Here is a 25,194-nt window from a genome sequence, read left to right on the forward strand (position 1 = left end):
CTCGGTATGTTAAAAAACAAACAATTTTTGGAATGTTTATGACCACCCCACTCACTGAATATGCAGGTTAAATTTTGCAAATTTTGTTCTGGTTGCTAGTGTAGCTTAATAATACATAGTTTATTGGAATCTAGTATTACACATGTGGTATCTCTGAGGGATTAACACTTTTAGCAATTATGTTTATTAGGAAATAACATACGCATACCCTGGATGTCACTTACTAGGATAAAATGTTCACAACCTTAAATGGAGCATGTGTGCATGAAACCTGTTAAGTAAATGATGAAGGAGGAGGGGTTCCATGCTTTGAAAGCTAGCTGTTTATTTGATTTGTTCACTTCATGTACTTTTAGAAGAGAAAGAAGACAACATAACTGATGAGAGGTCAGATCTTAAAGAAGCAAATACAAGACCTTCTTGGTTTCTTGAATTGAAGCTGTATGGTTATTAGTAAAAACAACCAAGACAGAACCTTACCAGTTACCACAGTATATACAATAATTGGAAAGATCTAGGAAATCCAAGGAGAGAATGTACATTCACAACCCAACTTTTAGTCCAGACTTAACTGCGTTCCATATTGTATCTGTAAATAGCAGGTACAAATGATTGCAGGCACAACCTTATGCCAACAATTATTTACAACTATATTTCAGTCACTTGGATATCCAAGTCCCTAATTTGCAGGTGCCGTCAGGCTGTGCAAGTAACCAAAATAGCACTGACAGTCATTTGTACCTGTCATTTGGAGATGTAAAAATAGAGACCACTTTTGAAAACCCATCCCTTAAAATATAACAGATTTACTGGGCAAGAGAGTGGAGATGGTTTTTCTAATGTTGCGATGATGAAAGCTAAGTAGTTTTTATAAGGGAGATCAGTAAACCTGTCCTTATCCTAGAAATTGATGAAAGTTAAAATCACCAAAAACTACAGAAGAATGATAGTGCTGTAAAACCTGTGCTCATATTCAAATGTCTAACATTGCTTTTGTCTTTCAGAATGGCGGAGACACAGGTGTTGATGGAGAGGCTGGAAAAAGCTGTAATTCGACTTGAATCATTGTTTTCAGATTCACACAGATCCATTGGAATGGAGTGTGGAGCTGTAAACGGCGTCAATGGAGGTATGAGTGGCTCTTTCAAGAACTGCATGCCTTTTTTTGGAATGCCAGATATATAGCTTGTAAGTGGAGCATGTTTTTTGTTCCAAGAGAGAAAGAACAATCCCAGCCCCTTGAGAGCTGCACATTAGCAGAAAGCAATTTTTTTCTTTTTGTAGGCACAGTTGGAAAATGTCAGGAGGCAACCTTAACCTTAATCATAATCATACATTAGCATGCCCTAGAAAATTCAAGATTTGAACTAGTCTTAAATATATAGTCCATATTTCAAGCTTTATGGCTCTGTTTTACTGTTTATATTGTTACAGAGCACTCGCCAGTTGAAAATATCTGCCGAGGCTAATTAGCAGAAGACATGAGTGTTCCTGAAAAGTCAGAACATACATTTTACTGAAGAAATCAGCAATCAGGATTTATTTTCCAGCTCCTGAATTGAATTTCACTGTGCGGAAACACTGCATTTAATAGCTTGATCCCCTTAATCACAGCTGAACTTGTTCATAAGCATTTGCTCACTAATTGCTGCCACCATTGCAGCATTGGCCTTATTTTACACTCTCTTTCATCCTCTGCCCCCAGAAGTGCATCTCCAAAGCCCTAGAGTTTGGAACAGAGGAAGGAAGGCTAGGATCACAATCTACCCACGCTTGTCTGTACCATGTTGCCAAGCCATACTTACTCACACTGTGCAGATCTTAAGTTAGACTTTTGGTTGTCCTTGACATTTCCAGGTTAAGCAAAACTGCATGAGCAAATAGTCAAACAAGAACACATGACCCACACAGAAGCTGGGAAAATAAGTAACTATTAAGAACTACATATTGTCAAAACATAGGCTCCAGTCCTGCAATGAGCTCCACACGGGGAAGACCCCTGCATCCACAGAAAGCTCACTGCAGATTGGAGCCATTGTTACTAAGGTCCCTGTTCTGATTATTTTAATTGCAAAGCCACATCTACCTATTACATTTGTACAACCCTTTGCCTATGGGGCCAGCTACATCAGATGGGGCATTCACCTCTGGAGAAAGTGCTGCTTTTAAATCCTTGCTGGGCTGCACAGGAACTCAACCAGCAAAGCCTGTCTGTGAGAGGTTGTAAATCAACACATCTCCCAACTGGTCTGGCCCTGCCTGTTCTGGAGGCTGCATCTGTCAGTCCCAAGTTTCCTGGAGGAGCAGGGGCTACAGGATGTTCCCCGTACGGCACTCCTGCCATAGGCAATTACCACAGATGTGAACCCAGAACCTAGGCTGTGCTGACAGAGTGCATAGAGCCCACATCATGTGCAGTGTCACACTCAAGCAATCCATGAGTTTGGAGAGATGGTATCAGTTCTAGCAATAGTGTTCATTTTAGGCTATTGTTACGTGTGTGGTGCCATGAGCACAGCTATACGTTATATGCCTGTGATGGTATGTTTCAGGGCAGGTTCTCACATTCCAAATAGTCTCTATGGCTAAACATGATGGCCCAAGTTCCTCACCAGGGATGAATGTGGCTCAGTAACATGACACATAAAGTTCCCCGTCTGTATTTATTCACGCCACTTTCCTTAACGGTGTCCCTCAAAGATGGAGGCTCTGGGCATACCATGTTTTAAGCCACGTTATCGCTCAATAGTCTTAGAGCTTTACAGTTGCACCTGTCTTATAAGAAGGGAATGTGTCTTTATTTCCTTTAAAACAGGAACTTATGTAAAAGAGTATGTGTTCTTTCATAGCAATGACCCAAATAATTTACCATTGCTTACTTCAGAATATATGTGTGATCAGTTAGGCTTGAATGTATATTGTATTCCATCTTAGTTGGTTAATATTTTTATCATACATGGCACGGGGGAGAAGAGTACACATTTTGGTCCTGAGGATCATGGTAGCAGGCTTGCAGGAAAAACATGCAGTTTCTGAATTACAGAAAGGTCCACAGCAAACTCTAGGATATGGTCTCAGAAATCAGCAGCTTTGCTTCCTGAAAATAGTTGTAGCTGTGTTCTGACTTTCTACAGTGTTAGTGCAGTTGATGGGCTGCTCTTTGAGTCTCTGTGCTCCAGAATAAAAGCTTAAAATGAGTGTCTTGGAGACTGGCATGGATTTTTACAAAGAATATAAATGGGCTTTGGAAAATATTTTATTCTCCGACTCCACCATAAAAAACTTTGTGCGGTAGGTCCCACAAGAAACTTACACATAAACATTTATGAAAGTCCAGAAATTCCTTAGAATTAAAGGTGAGAGGAATTAAAGGTGAGAGGAAAAGTAAGTGACATAAGGAGAACAGGACAGCCTAGGCATTCCATCAAGCAGCTTAAGCACAGAATGCTAAACACAGGCAATTCCTAGTCCTCATTGTCAAAGCTAGTGTTTTCTGTCAAAGGGCCAAAATGCTGTTACTGCAAAAAGAGCTTTCAGGGTTATTAATCAGGGTTCTGCAGTAGTGCAGTGCCAACTGGTTAAGACCGCATTGGGCAAAGCCTGGTGTCCCTTCAGAACAGGTTTTACTTTTTACCAAGTAGAGGAGAAGCTCAGGGAGAGAGGAAGGAGAGAATTTTGACCCTGATTCTGCAAAGCACTTGAGTGGCTTAAATTTACACATGTGCTGGATGAGGGCCATAGAGGTGATATATCTCCATAGAAAGGATATATAGACGGCATATCAGGGAGCGAAAAAGGGACTGGAAAATATCCAAGAAAAGATTACTTTCTCTGGCTTAAATGATATATAAGGCTATTCAGAAAGCCAGTTTGGTGTAAGAAACTGATTCTTACCTGGGTTTCCCAATAGTCAAGACAATCCACGTCCAGTTTAAATAGAATCCATTGTATCAGGATACAGCAGTATACTCTATATGAAAAATCATGCTTGTACTCATCAGCTTGGTATGTTAACGGTCACATAGTCATTGAGATTAATAATTTAATAAAGTTAGATTTTTTTCCAGTGACTGGAGGAGCTTTTATCATTAACGGAATTTGCAGTTTTGCAAACTCAGACAACAAAGCAAGGAGATTCCAATGCTGTGCTTCAGTACACTGATCGCTTAGGAACTGGTTTCCTCATATCGTAGAATTGCACTATTGTCATATTGAAGTCCCATCTTCCTAGAAATTGACTTATTGTTTTTTAATGTCTGCCAAACAATTTATAAAGCTTCAGGAATGGGTGTGTGGAATAAACATAGCAGTGGTTCAGTATAGATTCCTTTAGGGGGATGACACTTGTTTTATGTATATTAATAGCACTGTGTTAATAAAAAAGTCTAAATCATGCTTATCTGTCCATTCTGACTTTGCAATATTGAAGAATATTTATTTTAGCACCTGTTATTTTAGCACAAAGGCAGCTAGCCACATACAGTATATAGATTACATTATTTTCATGTGGCTAGCCAGGTTCCGCTGGGAGCAATATTGTTTGGTTGTTGCTGGAAATAATGCTTATACATTAATTTTACTGATTTTACAAGTCAGTGAATATGGCAAAATATTACAACAATATTTTCCCATTTCTACAGTATTTTCCCTCCAGCAGCAAAAGACAGTATTACAAATTACTGACTTTATGAACCGGTTGTAATGAAATGCCTTTCTCCCAAAGGTGTCGCACCGTACGTAGAAGCCTTTGACAGACTGCTAAATGGGAGTGTGGCTGAGTTTCTCAGGAATAGCAAGATCCTTGAAGGTGATGTGAAGATACATGTGAGTATTTTCCCATTTCCCCTCAATATAACTATGGTTTGTCTGTAAATACACAAAACCTCCTCTACCAGTCTTGATTGTGGAGAGGGCGATGGAATTCTCATTGCTGTTGCTTTAATTATTATTAGTAGTAGTTCCCAGAGATCTTAATCAGATAGAGCCACATTGTGCTAGTGCAGTGGTCCCCAATCTTTTAGTCTGGCGGGCGCCAGACGAAGGACTGTGGCAGTGGTCGAGCATCCGCCGAAATGCCACCGAATTTCTGCAGCATTTCGGCGGTGACGCCGCTCAGTGACGTCGCTTGTCAGTGGCAAGAGGCGTCATCGAGAGGCATCGCCGCTGAAATGCCGCAGAAATTCGGTGGCATTTCGGCGGATGCTCGACCACCGGCCAGGACGTGGGCGCATTTAGATACCGGCACCGTGTTGGGGACGCCTGTGCTAGTGGTTCTATGAACACAAAATATGATACAGTCCCTGTCCCAGAGAGTTTACAATCCAAGGCACTGATGTCAAAAAAACCAACCTTACACATATGCGCTAGCGTACACAATATGAGTAGTCCCATTGCATACAGTTCAGCAAGAGCATGAATATTTGCAGGACTGGGGCCTAATTAAAGACAAGGTGCAACAAATGAGTAAAAAGCAATATGAAATAAGGAGGATCCAGCACCAGTAAGATCACATGAGTACAGAGGGTATTAGTGTGCACAACTCGGTTCCAGATCTTAAATTTTGTTGTTTTTTTTATTTGAATCCTTATCTACTTTCTTTATTTTCAGGACTTTTGCCTATTTTGTTTTAAATTATTAAATTGTTTTTAATCTGACCAGTTTTTTATATCTACGCCTGTTTCTTTTTTCTTTTGCAATAAATTTTGTAACAAGGAATTTTTATAAAGACAAAGTTAGTTCACATTGAATGTGGTCATGTTATGTGCTGACACCTCTCTTTTGTGATCTAGGTTTTTATATTTTTTAAACTATCTTTTCTAAAATTCAGTGACAATATACTCCCATTTATCTGAACCCTATTATCCGAACCTCCACATTATCTTAATTCCTCCTGGTCCCCCAGCATGAGATACATAACTCTCTGTAGCATGTATCTCATGCTGGGGGACAAGGAAGGGATTCGGATAATGAGGCGGTTCTGATAACAGCACAGAGACCCCTGGCCACGACTGCGAGGAAGAGCAGGAGGAGGAGACCCCAGGCATGGGGAGGCCACCCTGCTGCTGAATGGGAGTGAGGGGAGCCCTCTGCAGCCCTGCTGTCATGGGAGTGAGTGAGCAGTGCTGCAGAGGGCTCCCTGTGCAGCTGCAGGGCCAGTGACACCCGAGCCCTGGAGGCGCAAGGTAGAGGGTAGGCTGCGGTCTTGGCAGGGCAGAGCAGAGTTCTGTACGGGGATCTCTGCTGTGCCCCACCAAGAGCGCAGCCTCCCTCCCTCACCTTGCACCTGCAGCGATCAAGTGTCACCGGCCATGGCAGTTCAGGGAGCTAGTGCAGGGAGCTCCCGGCCCTGGGGGAGACCACCCTGCTGCCGAATGACTGAATGGCTCCTGCCCTTGATTATCTGAACTCCCAATTACTGAGATAAAATCTGTGTCCCCCACACTGTTTGGATAATCAGGAGTATACTGTCTTTTCTGTGGCAGAGGGACAAAGGATGGATTCATCTGATCACAGCTTGCAAAATCCTGTCTATCCTGGTAATGTCATAAAGCTACATGCAAATGGGGGGCTTATCACTCAAAGTCAGTTAGCTGATCTGAGTTGGGGGTGAAAGAGTGTCAGGGATTTTATCTCATCTCCATAGAGCTGTGCATCCATGCTTTTCACCATATGAATTAATCCTTGCCTAATTCATTGCTGCTGCTACTCTACCCCACAAACCCTGCAGCAAGGAAAACATGCAACCTCCACTGAGTTTGCAAAGCAAGGGTGCCTACTTTACCCTCACCTTAGCAGCTGAGAGCATCACCTTCAAAAGACCTTGCACCCAGTCTGCTCGAGGAACAAGAGTTCTGAGGTTGCTCTCTGAACTGGGTCTCTTGTATGGTTTTATATATTATTGTCCAACAGGGTTAGAGTGCCTCGGTCAGGAAGCTCTAGCATATTGGAATGGGTCAGGAGATCAGGTGGATCCACAGTCTGACTGTCTTTAGAAATTGCTGCAAAACTTTGCTCTTCGAAAAAGCCTTCCTACCATAAGAATGACACTCCCAACACTTCTAGCCTGAAGCCCCTACCAGCAAAAAATAAAACAAAACGAGAAAAAAAGGGAGGGGACTCCTAGGTGCTATGGGAATACAAATTATAAAATAATAATAAAATATTTTTAAAAACAAAAACCAGGCCCTAAGCAGAGATTTGACCTCAAAAATAGAGAAGTGCCAGAGCCACCATGAAATTCACTATGAACTTCACTATTGCAATTGATGGGCAGCAGTATAAAACCCCATGATAAATAGGAAAACTTAGTATTGCATCCTAACAAACAAACAAAACAATGACACGGGCTAATTTACATATGGAATCCCAAATCTCCTCTATGGATTTGCGGTACACTGCAAATCCAGCTGCAGAACTCTGCTAATTGAGTACATCCACTCTAATCTGGCCACCATTTGACATACACAATTTAGTCCACTTAAAAGAATACTTAAATGAAAAGATTTAATCTTTCTGAATGTGTGGGCAGTGCTGGCATGTTGTGGGTGTTACTGGAATACAAATACAATAATAACAAAGAGTGTTTGTTCAGAGCTACAGAAACTATTAGCAAGTTTCCATCATATAAAGAAAATGGGATTCTGTTTGTAACCTATTAAAATATTCTGAAATTTTAGTCTCTGAATTTACAATATGAAACACAGACCATAGTTGCCTTATGCTTTTATTTGCTGCTGCAACAACATCTATGCTTTACCTTAACAAGCAGAACAAGGAGTGTTTTTCTTCTGGGTGTCTTATAGACCATGTGTCCTAAGCATTATGCTTGCAGCTGCTGTCTCTTTCACATAATGAGCTGAAGGGAAGGTTGTATTTTGTTTCAAAAAACACCTGTTGCCTAGAAAACCTCACATACCTGATTGATCAGGATGGTAATATGAGAGAGAGCTCATAGGGGATGTTATATTATGCTAAAGAAATAAGGGATTTAACATGATGCATTTCATGTTGATTGCTGTAAGAACTGTCTGGTTTGTGTTTCTGATGAAAGGACGAGTACAGCTACATCTAATGTCTGCTGCAGTGCCCTGCTAAGTTTTTCTGAGCTTACTGTATGCTAGTCTTTGGAAACAGAACAAAATAAAAAAGAGGACTGATAACTAGCTTTTGTAAGCCCCGCTGAACATAACAGTGCAGTGGATTTCAGAAAGATTAGTTCACTAAAGAAGAGTTTGGTGTAGACCCAAGTCAATTTGTAGTAGAATGGTTTTGAATTCAAACTATAGCATGTCTAGTGATGATTATTTTGGGAGGTCAACTGCATTAAAATAGCTAACCACATTAAAAACCAAAAGCGAAGATTTTTGTATAGCCTATTGAAAACAAGCTATATTAATTGTTTACGGCCAGATCTTTGGCTTTGCTGTGCCCCTAGGGTGATGCATATTGGCCACAAAACTCATGTAACTGGCTATCTGGGTATTTAATCCAGTCCTCTCAGAACCCCTGACATAGTGAGGCTGCTCTAACTTGCGTTTCATCCAAGGATGAAAAGGTCCAAGGAATCAGGGGAGTGCAAAGGTGGCCTCCTGGTTTAAATTGCACCCATGGGGATATTCCAGCAGTCACAGATAGCTGGAACAGAGGTGCATCAGCTACATCCCCTTTTGCTTGGCATATCCCCTCCTCCCAGGACTGTGATGAGGGTGACAAAGAGCAGGGGCGGCTCCAGGCACCAGCACGCCAAGCGCGTGCCTGGGGCGGCAAGCCACTGGGGACGCTCTGCCGGTCGCCGCGAGGGCGGCAGGCAGGCTGCCTTCAGCGGCTTGCCTGCGGAGGGTCTGCTGGTCCCGTGGCTTCGGCAGACCTCCCGCAAGCATGCCTGCAGAGGGTCCGCTGGTCCTGTGGCTTCGGTGGACTGCCGAAGCCGCGGGACCAGTGGACCCTCCACAGGCAAGCTGCTGAAGGCAGCCTGCCTGCCGTGCTTGGGGCGGCAAAATGCCTAGAGACGCCCCGACAAAGAGCCAGCTATGCCAGATCTGTTTTACCTAGTGATTCTGTCAGGGCCGCCCAGAGGATTCCAGGGGCCCGGGGTCTTCGGCGGCAGGGGGCCCTTCCGTTCCTGGACCTGCCGCCGAAGTGCCCGGAAGACCCGCGGCGGGGGCCCCCCGCCGCCGAATTACCGCCGAAGCGGGACCCGCTGCCGAAGCGCAGCCCGGTCTTCGGCGGTAATTCGGCGGAGGGGGGCCCCCGCCGCAGGTCTTCAGGGCACTTCGGCGGCGGGCCCCGGAAGGGAAGGGCCCCCTGCCGCCGAATTACCGCCGAAAACCGAGCTGAACTTCGGCGGCAGGTCCCGCTCCGTCTTCGGCGGTAATTCGCCAGCGGGGGGTCCTTCCGCCCCGGAGCGGAAGGACCCCCTGCCAGCGAAGACTGGGAGCGGCAGAAGCTCCTGCGCCCGGCCGCACAAGAGTTTGTCGGGCACCCCGGAGTGAGTGAGGAACCCCGCTCCAGGGGCCCCGAAAAACTCTGGTGGGGGCCCCCGTGGGGCTCGGGGCCTGGGGCAAATTGCCCCTCTTGCCCCCCCCTCTGGGCGGCCCTGGATTCTGTTACATTGAGGAGACTGGTCAAGCAGTACAAAGGGGCCGAGAACCTGGCTTTGTCAAGTGTTCAGTATGAGTCAGTTTATGTTGGTTATGTGGGAGTCTGATATCACAGACTACAGGATGCTTTGGCTCAAGCAAGTTAGAATAATGATGTACAAGATAAGATGTACAATGTAATGATAAGAATAGAACATACAAGTAGAGAAGTCTTCTGAGATAAGGTGTGCATGCTGTAAGATTGGCATATGACAATATTTTGTTGGACACACGATGGAAAAGAATTACGTGATACGTGTTACTGTAATCAAAGAATTGGTTGTCTGGTTAACTCTAATTATAATTCCCTTTCCTCACATTCCAACTTATTTAGTCCATAGAGGAAAAGGTTACTGGTCTCTCTACACTTCCAGGTTCTACTATTTCTGTCAGAGAAACAGTCTGCAGTCCCTGGTGGCACAAAGTGTATCTGGAAAGTGGCTACAGTGTCTCAAGACATTTCCTCTCCCCGACTCCAGCAGGGGTCTTGGAGCCAGCCAAAGGTGGCTCTTCCCGGAAGAGGCATGGAGTGTGCCCACAGGCTGTGCTGATTTAGCCAATCCTTTGAGCAGCCTCTGCTTGTAGGGCTGCTATGGAGCCCTGGCTGTCCTTCAAAGCTGCCTTCCCTTGGCAGTACCCCTGGGATGAAGCTGTCCCTGTTGGCACGCAGAGGAGGGGATGGGGTGATTTTTATAGACACATACACCAGAAGAAATTAATCAACCCTCCTGTATATTGTGTTTGACATTTAAATTGGGTTTCTATGTAGTTTCTTGAAAAGATCTTGGAGTCATTATGGATAGTCCTCTGAAAATATCCACTTCATGTGCAGTGGCAGCCAAAAAAGCTACCAATGTTAGGAACTGTTAGGAAAGGGATAAATAATAAGACAGAAAATATCATAATGCCTCTATATAAATCCATGGTATGCCCACATCTTGAATACTGCGTGCAGTTCTGGTTGCCTCATCTCAAAAAAGATCTACTAGAATTGGAAAAGATACAGAGAAGGGCAACAAAAATGATTATGGATGTGGAACAGTTTCCGTATGAGGAGAGATTACAAAGACTGGAACTGTTCAGTTTGGAAAAGAGACGATGAAGGGGATATATATCCAAGGTCTATAAAATCATGAATGGCATGGAGAAGATGAATCAGGAAGTGTTATTTACTCCACATCACACAAGAACTGGGGGTCATCCAGGGAAATTAATAGACAGAAGGTTTAAAACAAAAGGAAGTACTTCTTCACGCAACACAGAGTCATCCTGTGAAACTTGTTGCCAGGGGGTGTTGTGAAGGCCAAAACTATAATGGGATTAAAAAAAGAATTAGATAAATTCATAGAAGATAGGTCCATCAATAGCAGTTAGACAAGATAGTCAGTGATGCAACCCCATGCCCCAGGTGTCCCTAGTCTTTGACTGCCAGAAGCTAGGAATGGACGATGGGATGGATCACTCGATGATGGTCTGTTCTGTTCATTCCCTCTGAAGCACCTGGCATTGGCCACCTCGGAAGACAGGATACTGGGCTAGGTTGACCATTGGTCTGATCCCATATAGCCGTTCTTATGTTCTAGGAAGGACTTGTAGTTAAGATACTGGCCTGGGACTTAGGAGATCTGGATGCAGTTCCTAGCTCTGCCACAGACTTTCTGTGTGACCTTGGGTAAGTCACTTAGGCCCAGATTCTCAAAGGTATTTAGGTGCCTAACTCCCAATAAAAATAAATGGGAGTTAGGTGCCTACAGACCTTTGAGAATCTGGGCCTTAATCTCTGTTACTCATCTGTAAAATGGGGATAATAATCCTTCTCCCCCACATACTTTCTCTATTTAGATTTTAGATGGTTCAGGCAGGGACTCTCTCATGCTGTGCATATACACAGCACTTAGCACAATGGGTCCCCAATCTCAACAGAGGCTGTTAAGCACTACTGTAATGCAAATCACCATAGGCGCCAGCCCTGGAGCACCCATGGAAAAATTAGTGGGTGCTCAGCACTCACTAGCAGCCAGCTCTCCCTTTACCCCCAGCACCTCTCGTCCGCCGGCAGCCCTGCCAATCAACTCCTTCCCCTCTCTCCCAGCACCACCTGCCACCATGAGCAGCTGTTCCACGGCGTGCAGGAGGCGCTGGCGGGGAGGAGCAGGGACAAGGCGAGCTCGGGGGAGGGGGCGGGACTGGGCGAGAAGAAGTGGGGTGGGGTGGGGCCTTAGGGGAAGGGGTGGAGTGGGGGCAAGGCCTGAGCAGAGTTGGGGCAGGAAGGGTGGGGGGTGGGAGCTTGGGAGGAAGGAGTGGAATAGAGTGGAGTGGGGGCGGGGCCTGGGCTGAATGGGGGTTGAGCACCCCCAGGCAGAGGAAAAATCCAGTGCCTGTGCAAATCATTAATGATGGAATCTCATGTCAGTATCCATGTACCAGGATTCAGAAAATGCTATAGGTGAACATGTACATGCGAGGTCAGACTAATGCAAGAAACATAGTTATGTGGGAGACAGACAAGATTGTCCATGATCTTTGCAGGCTGTTGTATCCTTGCTTTGTGCTGTTCACATTTTTCACAGAACGTATTAATGCGCCTTGCTTCAAAGCAGTTAATGGTGACATGACATATCTGCAGCCACCTTGCTCTGTTGGGGGCTGTTGCTTCCCAGTTGTTGGAGTCAACCTGATATACTTTCACGTTTGACTTCAATGTGTCTTTATATCATTTCTTTTGGCCACCATGAGAACAGGTATCTTGCATTAGATGACCATAAAATATGGCCCTAAGTATTCTCAAGTTGGCAATAGAACGAGATGCCCAGACTAACGCAGCTGAGCATTTATGAGCATGCTTTGAATGCCAGACATCTGACAACGATTCAGGATTTTGATATTGGGAATCTTGCCCCACCATTTGCAAATGGACCAAACACAGCACATGTGGAACTGATCAAGTTTCCAAATCATTAATAATAATTAGACAAAGGGAAGGTAGCTTTCTTTTTCTTCCATGTTGGTAACTACTATAAACAAAATAAGTAATAATCTACATCTGTTCATGACAAGCATTTTACTGAAAGATATAACACTCCCTGTACTCAAATCATCTGTCCTTTACAGGGAAATGTGTAGAAGTAGACAATGGACTTCCATGGTCATGATTTTTCAACAGGATCTCGTCTCTATGATGGGCAGAAAACACTGTTACAATTTATATTGCCTAATTTAACCACGCACTATCAAACCTATTATTTGGCTAATTCCTCATTAACAAGGCAATGTGCTTACAGGGCAGCAGAATGCACACGTGTACTCTCATATTGATCTTGCTGTGCCCACAGGCTGTATGGTTTCAGGCATTGTGCTAAAAGTTGAGTCAGGACTCAAAGTAGAGAATGATGTCAATCTGCCCAATGAGAAGCATGCAGTGGGGCTGTCTCTCAGCTGTTGAAAGCAAACACTAGATAGAACCATTTCCAGGGTAGGGAAACAACAGAGCAAAAGAAAAAATAATGAAGCAAAAATATTTTTAAAATATCCATAATATACTTTCATAAAATAAAGAGAAAATTAAATAAAAAATAGTCTTAATGTAATGTTCATTGAAAAAAAATTAAATATTAAAAAAATGCAGAAATTCTCAAAGTTAAAGTTGCTTTAGTAATCCTGACTTAGCTATATTGCACATCCTATATCTGTACCATAAAATATTACATAATATAAATGTAAATCTTAATGTATTACTAGTTAAGAAGACAGACAGGAATACAAGATACTATATACATGCAATGTGACCAAATTACCAATGCAATACTAACATTAATTTTTGGAATTTCCTGACTTTTGATTGCTTGGAAACAGCTCCCATGGAAGCCAATCAGAATCTTTCTGTTGATTTTAATAGCAAATTGGATTGAGTTCTTTGTTTCTTAACCATAATGTTGCAGTAATGCCAGCTTTATCTTAAAAAGGAGGCGAAAAAAAGTCCAACAGACACTGCTTAAAATCTTGGGCAATGGTGCCCAGCATGCCTACCTGTGCATTGCTGGCACCAGAAGCATGCACCTGTAAGTTTTAAGGGGGACAAAATTATACTGGGAGTGCTCCAGATGGCATTTAAGTCAAGTCAGAACATTAAGAACCCAAAAACAAAAATAGTCAATCTATCAACAATTCTATACAACAACCTGCTTCCTTAGGCTTGGATTCTGCATAAATTTACACACATGCTTAAGCATGTAGATTGTCCCACTGAAACCACTGGGACTGCTTGAGGGAGGCAGTAAAGTTAAGCACATGCATAAGTGTTTGCAGGATCACAACCTTAAACTGTAAGCCTCTCAGGGCAGGGACAGTGTCTTCTTCTGTGTTTGTACAGCACTAGATATTGTGGGATTCTTATCTCAAAATGGATATTGACAAAATAGGGAAGGTTCAGACAAAGGCAGATTAAGGTTTTGTGGGGCCCTGGCCAGAGTGAGTGGGGGGGGCCTCCCAGTGGTCCTGCCCCCGTTTCACTCCTTCTGCTTGTGGCCCTGCCCCAGGCCCCACACCATTCTGCCCCGCCCACTGCAGCCCCTGTTTGCTCCTTTCTGCCAACCCCCACTGTGGCCCAAGACTGGAGAAGTTCTTTTCCCCCACCACGGCCCTGGGTCTCAGTGGGGAGTGAGAACTCCCCCAGCCCTGAGGCTGCGGCAGGGAGTCAGAGCTCCTCCATCCCGGGGCTGCAGCCAGTGTCTGGGTGCTGGGCGCTTCTTCTGCCGGGGATTAGGGTTGGGGTGTTGGGGCTTCCCCTGCCCCGTCTGCCCTGTGGTATCTGCTGGAGTCTGGGCACTGGTGCTTCCCCCACCACCTTGTGCTTCTGCCAGAGAGTGGGGTTGGGGCGTGGGGGCTTCCCCCACCGCGCCCGGTGCTGTTGCCAGGGCTCCGAGCTTCTGCCGCCCCATGGCAGATATCTGCTGGGGCAGGCCCCCCAATTGGCTGGGGCCCCAGACATGGGCCCCGTCGACCTGTTGGCTAATCCACCACTGAGTTCAGAAAGGAGTTACAAGAATGATTTGAGATCTGGAAAATCTGCTTTACAATAAGAGATTAAAGAAGCTTCATCTGTGTAATTTATCCAAGAGAAGCTTAAGAGGTGACTGGAAGCTGACGTAGATAAATTCAGACTAGAAAAATGTGCAGGTAACAGTGAGGGTAATTAACCCTGGAAAAATTTAGGAGAGATGTGGTGGATTTTCAGTCACTTGAAGTCTCTAAATCAACATTTGAACTTTCAAATTTCAGCAATTTTTGAAGTATCTCTTATGATAAAAATTGGGGGTGAGAATAGAAAATAATGTTGTTGAGGGGTTTTTTTGTAAGTCCCAAAACAGCTGAACATAATCAGCTTCAGTTTAAAACAAGCATCTTCTGTGCAGAAACCAAGCATGTAAAATATTAGCCCATAAGAAGAATTTTGGGGGAAGTCACAAGTGAGTAAAAAGAGGGGTTGGGTGGGATTATGGTGTTATAACTTGAGCTTTTTCTGCATTCTTAATTCTAGAGGTGGCATCCTCAACCCTGCTCCATCTCCCTTTTGCTTGGTTAGAGGGCCTGAGTGTCATAAAGGGGTCCTTAAAGCCCCGGTTGCAGTTGGGGGAAGGTTCCTTTGGCACACGCACTTTAGAAGGCAGCTGTAAGATTGCCTTCCAAGGAGCCCATTCTAAGCCCCAGGATAGGGGGCTTGTCAGGGGTGGCACTGCAGCAGGCAGACTTTGGAGGTTGACAGCCATTAGGACAACGGTTCCCAAACCTTTTCCCCATATGACCCCATTTTCAGATTTATTGTTTCCTATGACCCCAGACAGTCTGAAGGATGCCATTTTAAAACAGTGTCCTTGAACAGCATCAACTTGTAGGTGCAAGATCAGGCTGCATGGAGGATGCCATTTTGTTCTGCACACCAATGGTGTCCACCATGGAGTGTGATCTCACATACACCATACATATGAGGTCATGCTGTACGGAGGATTCCATTTTACAATCCCGCACACTCAGGATTGCTAACGGAGCAACCCCACTAGAGGTCACGGCCCATAGTTTGGGAGCCACTGCAGTAGGGCAATTCTCCTTGAAGCTCTCCTTTGCTGTGATGCCTGTAAAAAAAAAATTGACAATGGTGAGGCTGCTTCGTGTTCTGAGACCACTGCATATCATGCTGACCAATACTGTCTCATTGTTTCCTTGCACTCCCCTATCTGTCTGCATGTACCTATTGCTTGTTTCTTGTCTTATACTTAGATTATAAATTCCTTGGGGCATCTTTTTTTCCCTATGTTTGTACAGCGCCTAGCGTAGTGGAGTGCTTGTTCATGACTAGGGCTCCTAGGAGCTATGGTAAAATAATAATAAGTCCTGAGAGGCCATACTTTAGACAGCCCCAAGGCTAACTTATGCTGGGGACCTCTTCAGCCCCAGACAGCCCAAGATTGGGAGAGTGCAAAGGTGGGTTAAAGCTGCCATAGCCACCCATCCTTCTAGGATGGGAGATCTGTGCCTGTCACAGTGCTAGCAGACTCCTATGGAGTCCTCGCCAAAATAGAAGCTGCCCTGATCCAGGAGAAAATCTGAGGGAGAATGGCAGAATCAGTATTACCTGCCCTCCCCATCAGGGCGAGCTCCCCGCATCAAGCTATAGTTGACAGCTTCTTGCACCATCAAATCTCTCCCATAGTTTTAATTTCTCTCACAATGAAGGAGAATGTATTATTATTTTTTCATCTCAGAGCTGTCGTGCTACAGTACTGAGCCCAGTTTTTCAAGCTGAGAATAATATACCCCTCAATGTCCATTTTTACAGCTTTTCCTCTGATGCTAAACAGTGGTTCCCCTCTCTTATGCTTGATTGGAGTTATTTGTTTACAGGCTGTGAACAAGCTTTTTCATTAATTTTCAATCTCATTTTCTCCAGGAACCACGTGCCCTCACTGCCCTGCAAAACTCCTCTCCCCTTCCCCCCCGCCCCCCACTTTTTTTTGGTAGTTGGTGGCTGCAACTGTTGAGTCGCATAGAAATGCTGGGTTTGGAAACTGGGGGTTATTCGTTGCAGTCAGCAGATATGCAAACAATGAGTTCAGAATCTGGCTCTTCAGTCAGTTTCTAGAAAAAAGGAGTTCAGTGAATAATGAGCATTAACAAGGCACAAGAGAAACTGATGTGCAGTTTGAATGTTGTTTTAAATAAGCTGAGAGTGGTGTTGCGGGAGGGGGGAGCAGCTGGTGTTGTAAATGTGCATTTGCCTCTCTTTGTTCAGATTGAAGCATATTATCAGTATGTCCAGTTTCATGAAAGCTGCAGAGTTAATTTGGGTAGAACAATCCTGTTGTTTCTAACTTCTGTTATCATACGACATCATAAACTAAACTGTCACTTCATAATCAATCGGAATTATGCACACATACACACAAAAACACCATTTGGTAATGTCAGAATTTATTTAGTTATTTACAAATTTAATTTCACATTTCTCCCCAACTCCTGGAGGTGCAGTAAAATAGATTGGTGCAGAGTCTTGAAGTCAGTAGTTAAGTCTGAAATCTTTTTATAGCCTCCTATTTAAAGAATGACCTTAGGCCAAATTCTGCTCTCAGTTATATCACTGTGAACCTGGAATAAATCAATTTAATTCAATGGAGTTACTTTGAATTTACATCTGGTACAAGCAAGTCTTATCTTACACGGGGGTTCCGTTCCGCGGTTAGCGCGTAAAGCGAAAACCGCGTATACTCAAAATTACATCCCCAAGCCCTTTAAATCCTGCGGCGGGGAGCCCGGAGGAGCCCTTTAAATCCCGCCCGCAGCTTTGGCAGCCGGGCTGGGGCTGGCATTTAAAGGGCCCGGAGCGCCACGATGACTGGAGCCTCGGGCCCTTTAGTTTGCCCCAGGGGTTACCAGCCACCTCTGCAGCTGGGAGCCCCCTGGGTGATTTAAAGGCCCTGGGACTCCCAGCCACAGCTGGTGCCCCAGGACCTTTAAATCTTGAGGCCACGCCTCTTCCGCTTGAGGCCACGCCCCCGGACTCCGGCCCTACAGCGCAAAGCTGAAATCACGCATGTTAAATGCACGTAAGTTGCAACAGACCTGTATAATTGAGGACAGAATTTAGTCTCACGAGCTTATTCTTATAAAATACCTGTTTAACAGAGACCAAGGGCGGTTGCAGAAACTGCATATTTAATACCTTTCTTTGCAATTGATACTAAAAATTAAATCATAGCCAAAAATATTCAAACATGGTGCCTAAAAGTAGACACCTACATTCATATTTAAATACCTAGGGCTGGTCTACACTACAAACTTGCATTGGCACAGCTGCATTGATGCAGCTGCACTGCTGTAGCACTTCTGGTGAAGACACTCTAAGCCAGAGGTAGGCAACCTACGCCATGCATGCCAAAGGCGGCACGCAAGCTCGTTTTCAGTGGCACTCACACTGCATGGTCCTGGCTACCGGTCCGGGGGGCTCTGCATTTTAATTTAATTTTAAATGAAGCTTCTTAAACATTTTAAAAACTTTATTTACTTTACATACAACAATAGTTTAGTTATATATTACAGACTTAGAGAAAGAAACCTTCTAAAAACATTAAAATGTATTACTGGCACACAATTTTTCACACCCTGAGCAATGTAGTTATACCTAAGTAAGTCTGTAGTGTCGACCTGTCCCTAGATAACTGGCCTGCTTTAGTGCTTTTCAGAGATCCTGAGCACCTGCAACTCCAAGTCAATGAGAACCCTGGGTACACAGCACCTCTAAAAGTCAGGCCACTCTTTAGCAGAAGGGTACCTAAATATAGTTTTAAATGCCTTAACTTTAAACACCTATGTTTGTAAATTTTGGCCTGGGAGTCTTCCAAAACCATATAAATGGAAATCAAATACAAAGGAGCCAAGATTCTGACACCATTACTCACTTTGAATGGTATCACTGATTTCAGTAGGATAACTCACAGAGAAAGGTGGGTAAGGGTGTCAGACTCTAGACCTAGGTGTATAGAAAATATAACATACACATGACTGAGCAACGTAAGAATTCCTTTGTTATGGATTTCTTTCTGAAGATAATACAAACGAGAAAAAATGAGCAATTATCTATTCTTTGTACTGAAGCATTTTGACAGATTTGTGATTAAATAGAGAAAACCTCATCCCCTGTGTGTTGTCTTTCAGTTGGGCCTTTGGAGATCAGGAAGCCCAGTGAAGGTAGCAAAAAGAATAGTTACAAAGAGAAACCTCAAAGAATGCTGTAACCTTTCAACTTTACACACATAATAGCTGAAGTTCACAGAACTTCTTTTGACTAAGTCTTCTCACAAAGACATGTTAAACTACAAATACAAGTGTCTGCAAATCATTAATATTGCATTTCAGAGAAACCAATTAATTTGGGAAGCAGAGGAGGAAGTGCCACTGTTATTGCATATCATTCCCCACCTGCCTCCAAAACTCACTGAAGCCCCTCCATGGGAATGTTGACTGTTGACCTCATCTTGAAGGGTCTATAGCAGGGTCTAGGCCAGTGAAAAAAGTTTTTGAATGTCTGCAAATACAGTTGCCTGCAGGATAACGGATTTAGCTGATAATGTGCAAAAACAATTGATTCAAATGGCAAAAGACTTTGAAGTATTTTCAATTGCTCTTGATGAGAGTACAGATGTATCAGATACCGCACAGTGTGCAGTGTTCATTAGAGGTGTGGACTGCAATTTGAATATAACTGAAGAATTGCTAGACTTAATGCCACTGAAGGGTATCACAACGGGACGTGACATATTTCAAGGATTGGAAGAGTGCATTGAAAAAGCTGTTGGTGGCGCTTAGCACTTTCCAGGAGGGAGTGGGGAGGAGCGGGGAGGGTCTATAGGTTTGGGTGAAATATCTATTTGCTAAGGATGCTTCTAGAAATAATAATGGAGGTTACTGAAGCTGTAACAGCAAGTAGAAGAAGTAAAATATATGTACTAAAAATAGACTTGGCTATAGATTTTAAGCATTTAGTGTTAGAGACTTAGAGTGAAGCCTAGAAGAAGTTGGTATTATGTGCTTTGCAGAAGGTCATGAAATTTAGCAATATGTATCTTGTGATAGGTAGCAATGTATTGTATAGCAAACAGGTAAACTACAAAAGAATATAGGATAGCATTTTAGGGGCTTTTTGCAATAAGAGCAAATGGCATTGCTATATCGAAACTATTGGAAAAGGGACTGACACAAATGGTTGGGTTAACTGTCAAAAATGTAATTAGGGTCAACTGGAATACCAAATATGCATAGGAGTCTGAGTCTTAATGGGATGTGGTCCCGGATATATGGGGGGGGGAATTGAAAAAGGTGTAGGAAAATTTGTCAAACTTATCCATAGCTGGGACACCAGGATGATCACATGTGGTAACCAGATAGGAAGCCTGGCCCAGCACCATCCTCTTGTGGAGAGCTCCAACGATGTTTTCTTCCATCTTTGTTTCTAATGGTCTCCATAAGGTTGTAAGCGTGCACAAAGTAACATTGTCAATATGAACTATGTAGGAGACCACTTTACTGTACTTATTCTTTTGTGCATTGATTTTTCTATTATTTCAATTATTTTTGTATATATTAACTTAAGCTCAAAGTTCCCATGTGTGCTTCACCAATTTCATCTTCTTAATTAACTCTAAGTAGCCACCTTAACAAAGAACTTGTTGTTTGTGATAGGTGCACATTATACCCTAGATTAATCCCAGGCTACAGGGAGTTGGCCAGGGCCTGAGTGTGTTGGAAGGGAGCAGGCTGGAGGTGAGAGCACATGGAACAGAGGAATGGCTGCTCTTCACATCAGCATTACCTCTCCTGAGTTTCTCCTCTACAGGTTGGAATCTCATCTCAGAAAGGTTTCTGCTGTAGTGGCTGGTGAGGGATTACATAGCAGCTCAGTTCTTGTGGAAGCTAACCTGTCAGGAAATGATGAGAGCCATAGAATCATAGAACTGGAAGGGCTTTCAAGAGGCCATCTAGTCCAGTCTCCTGCACTCATGGCAGAACTAAGTATTGTCTAGACCATTCCTGACATGTGTCTGTCTAACCTGCTCTTAAAACTCTCCAATGATGGAGATTTCACAACCACCATAAGCAATTTATTCCAGTGCTTAACCACCAACAGTTAGGACCTTTTTCCTAATGTCCAACCTAAACCTCCCTTGCTGCAATTTAAGCCCATTGCTTCTTATCCTATCCTCAGAGGCTAAGGAGAATAATTTTTTCTCCCTCCTCCTTGTAACACCTTTTATGTACTGAAAACTGTTATGTCCCTTCTCAGTCTTCTCTTCTCCAGACTAAACAAACCCAATTTTTTCAGTCTTCCCTCCTCACAAGTCATGTTTTCTAGACCTTTAATCATTTTTGTTGCTCTTCTCTGGATTTTCTCCAATTTGTCCACATCTTTCCTGAAATGTGGTGCCCAGAACTAGACACAATACTCCAATTGAGGCCTAATCAGCATGGAGTAGAGCGGAAGAACGAACCGGTGCAGAGCACAGGGTCTCTGTGCGGATGACTCTAGACCATTTGGTTTCTCTGAGATCTCTGTGGATCTCAGGTGATCTGCTAGTTTTGGGGTCCATGCCCCTGTTCATTCTGCAGGGGTAAGCTCAGCCCCTGGGAAGGATACCCCATAAACATTATGAGGAAAAGCTCATCAGGTTTTCAATCCCCTACATGAGTAATTCCCTAATACAGGACAATCAGGCTCTCAAAAGAAAAAATAGAAGTCTGCACTCAGGTTTCCATAGGGAAGTGAACTGGAGTTAATGATGCTCGTTCCTTCTGCTTAAAGTCTTTGAGCTGCTTGGAACTGGGCTGAATGTTTTTTTTTAACGACTTGCATTTAATCTGTCCACTGCATGCACATGATTTTCATTCACTTCAGCGGGAACTGCATGCTTGCATGTGGGGATGGAATTTGAGTCCCTGTAAGGTTATATATTAAACTATTTGAATATTTGTGGGAAATAAGAAGGCATTGGGTACAGCAGTTTCCATTTCTTATTGACCTGTTGGGGTAGTGGTAGTTTTTTCCCTCCCTTTATTCCCCTTTCACTGAACTGGCAGCCATTCTAGACCACAACATCCGGTCAGAAGGAAGAGAGACATAACCTTTCCCAAGATGCTGTCTATGCTGCTCTGTTGATGTATTTGCAGGCTGTGATGCATCTGTCCATCCATCCTTTTCTACCTGCGATCCTCAGGAATGATTCCAAACAAATCACACTGGTGTCATGTTTACTCCCTATAACCTTTGACATGGGGTTGGAGGTTATTCCTTCAAAGTCACTTTGTTAAATGATTTCTGCTTGGAAAATCACATGCTATTCTCGGTGGTCGCTATTTTATAGTATTAGCATTTCACCTCAGGAATCTTGGTGTCAAATCATAGGTGGGTCACGAATGAAATAGCTATTTGCCCTTATCCATATCACAAAACTCATATTACTTGCCATGATAGACAGACTTCCTTTAGTTAGGAAAGACTGAGGACTAGAATGGCAGGATAGTGTATATTAGTAGTGAAGCAATCTCTTGTACTGTGTGGGGAAGCACTGTAAGTGACTCTAGCTGTTCCCATCACGTTCAGTTTTATGATCATCAGAAATTATACATTGTATAATGTGACTTTCAGAGCACAAACTTCTGCAAGGTTGAGAATTAATTTGGAATATATCAACCAAAATAGTACCTCAGTAAGTAAGCCTCATGAGTCAGATCCTGAGCTGGTGTAAATTGTCATACCTTCATTGGCTTAAACTGAACTACAACAGTTTACACGAGGTGAGGATCTGCACCCTTGTACTCTGCAGCGAGATGAATCTAAATCCTGTAACCAGACTCCTGCAGCATGCATGATGCTGAACATAAAGAGCACACTTACATTCTGCAGCATTTTCAAACAAATTGAAAAATAGAGGATATTTTTTAAAAAGGACTTAAAAAGTGAATATGAATCTTAATTATGTAAGGATCCCCTGGGCCATTTATTTTCAAAATTAAATTTTATTTATTTTGTTTGCTGCCCTAGAGTTGTCATTTATCGATGTGTTGAAGATTTTTGTATGGACAACTTAAAATTACATTGTAGAAGTTGAGGGAGCTGGAGGTGGAGAGATCTGCAGATTACTATTGTCAGGGGCAGCTCTAGGAATTTGGCCGCCCCAAGCACGCCGGTCCCATGGCTCCGGGGGACCTCTTGCAGACGTGCCTGCAGAGGGTCCGCTGGGGCGGCATTTTGCCAGCAGGGCGGCAGGCGGCTCCGGCGGACCTTCCACAGTCATGCCCGCGGCAGGTCCGCTGGTCCCGCGGCTCCGATGGACCTCCCTCAGGCATGACTGCGGAAGGTCCGCCGGAGCCGCCTGCCGCCCTGCCGGCAAAATGCCGCCCCAAGCGTGCGCTTGGCGCGCTGGGGTCTGGAGCCGGCCCTGACTATTGTGCAAGGGACATTTTGTGGTCAAGAACTAGAAGAGAGGACCTGAGTGTTAGGGGCCCAGGAAAGAGTTGAGACTTTTGGCTCTGGTTTTCTCATTCTCCCTAGTGAACAGAGGCACAGGCCATTTGAATTGTTTTGGGAGGGTTTGAACTCCTTGTTTCTCACCACCCCAAGACTTGACAGCAATCAATTGCCTCACTGTTCCCCCAGCCAAGTGTTTGTCACTTGTCATTCCTTCCCTATTTGAATAGGCCTTTTAGACAGCCAAAATTTCCTCTCTCTTTTAAACATATATACATACTGCTCTTTTGCTCCCTGTATTCTATCAGACCGTCCCTTCTAGGGGCCCCCATGAGTCCCTCTCTCCCCTCCCCCCGCATGGAGCTGCTCCCGCCCCAAGTCCCTTCTTAGCAAAGCTGGGCATTTATCCCATTTGCTCTTGCCAACCGATGATGGACAAATGCCCAGTTTTGCAAAAAAAACAGCAGGGCTTTAAAAGGGGACTGTCCTGGCCAAAATAAGACGTATGGTCACCCTAGACTGTAATAAAAGCTGCCCAAGGGGCCTGGGTAGCTGTGGGGAACCCCGGACCCGCCACCTGCCCTGGGCATGGAGCCGGGGTGCCTGAGAGCAGCCCCCAGCCCATGTCCCGGCCTCCCAGGGTGCGCTGTCCAGGACAGATGGAGGGTCCAGGGCTCCCCACAGCAGCCCAGGCTCCCTGGGCAGCTCTTACCACAGCCTGGCTTCTGGCCAGGCCAAGAGGCAGGGCCATGGGGGGAAGGGGAGGAGCAGGGGACAGGGCTCTATGGTGTGGGGGGGGTGTGGCGGGGGCAATGTTATTTGTGCCCAGGGCCCCAATAAATCTTAATCCACCTCTGTCAAGGCCCCCAATGATGAAGCTGAATAAATAGCGTCCAGACATCCTGGGCCTAAACAAAACTCCCAGGCAATCAGTGTCTGCCCTCCCTCGCCTGGGCTTAAACTCCTAGTCCTTCCCCAGGACCTTGTCCCTTGTACAGGAGAGCAGGCTCCAGGGTAATTCCCTGATCCTTTACCCCAGTAGCTTTCTACTGCTTCCCTCACCAGGGGATTCTGGGAGGCACCTTGCAGCTCTCCCAGAGAGCTTCCACGAGTACACATGTACACACATGCATACACTGTCCTGACTACTGCAAGGCTCTTTATAGAGGCCAGGGATTCTCTATGAGGCCCCATTGAAAGGCAGCTAATTAAACACAGGTGAACTGTACCCACTCCCTCTTAACAGGGCCAGTCATCCTATGACAGGATCCTTGCTGTCCCTGGCCGGACAGGATATATAAGGAAATAAAAACTGGGTCATAGGGGAAGAAGACTATGGCCTCTTTCTCCTGGGCTGGTTGAGGCATGGAAAAGCCTGGGAATGGTGAGCAGCATTTTTCAGCTGAGTTGTTATTTTGTGTTGTTTATTTCCTTTGTTATAAACAATCTACCATGCAGGGACTGGGGCATGGAGTTTGCTTCCCTTTCCTGGCTGCTGGAACAGCCCACCAGCCTACAGCACTCATATTCCCAAACTCAAGGTGCAGGTATGAAATGTATACAGATACAGAATTTATAGTTGGCAAAGATAATAAAGAACAAACAGTGCCCAAAACCAAAGTGAATTACCACACCCCCCCCCAAGGCTTGAGAGAAGGGATGGACTTACCATTCCCTAGGGCCATGTCTGCACTACAGAACTGAACTGTTCCTAACTGAATTGGTTCAAGCACAAATGGCTCAGTGTGACCCTATCAGTTCACATTCTGAACCAATGAAACTTTGCCCAGTGTCCAAACTAGCACTATTCTAAACAGTATACTCCCTAGGCAGTATACTCCCTAGGCATCACTCCCAGAGTTCCTGGCACCACTACTAGAGCAGTGCATTCAGGGAGATTTCAAAAGCCAGTGGTGGACAAACATAAAAAAGACCATGCCAGATCAGACCATTGGTCCAGTCTTCTGACAGTGGCCGGTGCCAGATTCTTCAGAGTGAATGAACAGAATAGGGCAATTATTGAGTGATACATCCCCTGTCATATAG

At 44.4% G+C, this 25,194-nt stretch overlaps 1 protein-coding gene across 4 annotated transcripts in view; it reads left to right on the forward strand.

Annotated features, from left to right (window-relative positions):
* CAP2 (cyclase associated actin cytoskeleton regulatory protein 2) overlaps nucleotides 1–25,194 on the forward strand; it is a 104,498-nt gene that overhangs the window by 15,730 nt on the left and 63,574 nt on the right. For all 4 annotated transcript variants that reach the window (XM_045002811.1, XM_045002810.1, XM_045002813.1 and 1 more), the window contains exons 2-3: nucleotides 1,005–1,129; nucleotides 4,724–4,824. In XM_045002811.1, the coding sequence (XP_044858746.1) occupies nucleotides 1,006–1,129; nucleotides 4,724–4,824 (225 nt within the window). In that variant the 5' untranslated portion in view covers nucleotide 1,005. The remainder of the gene's footprint in view (nucleotides 1–1,004; nucleotides 1,130–4,723; nucleotides 4,825–25,194) is intronic.

The sequence above is a fragment of the Mauremys mutica genome, chromosome 2, assembly GCF_020497125.1.
Source record: "Mauremys mutica isolate MM-2020 ecotype Southern chromosome 2, ASM2049712v1, whole genome shotgun sequence".
NCBI lineage: Eukaryota > Metazoa > Chordata > Testudines > Geoemydidae > Mauremys > Mauremys mutica.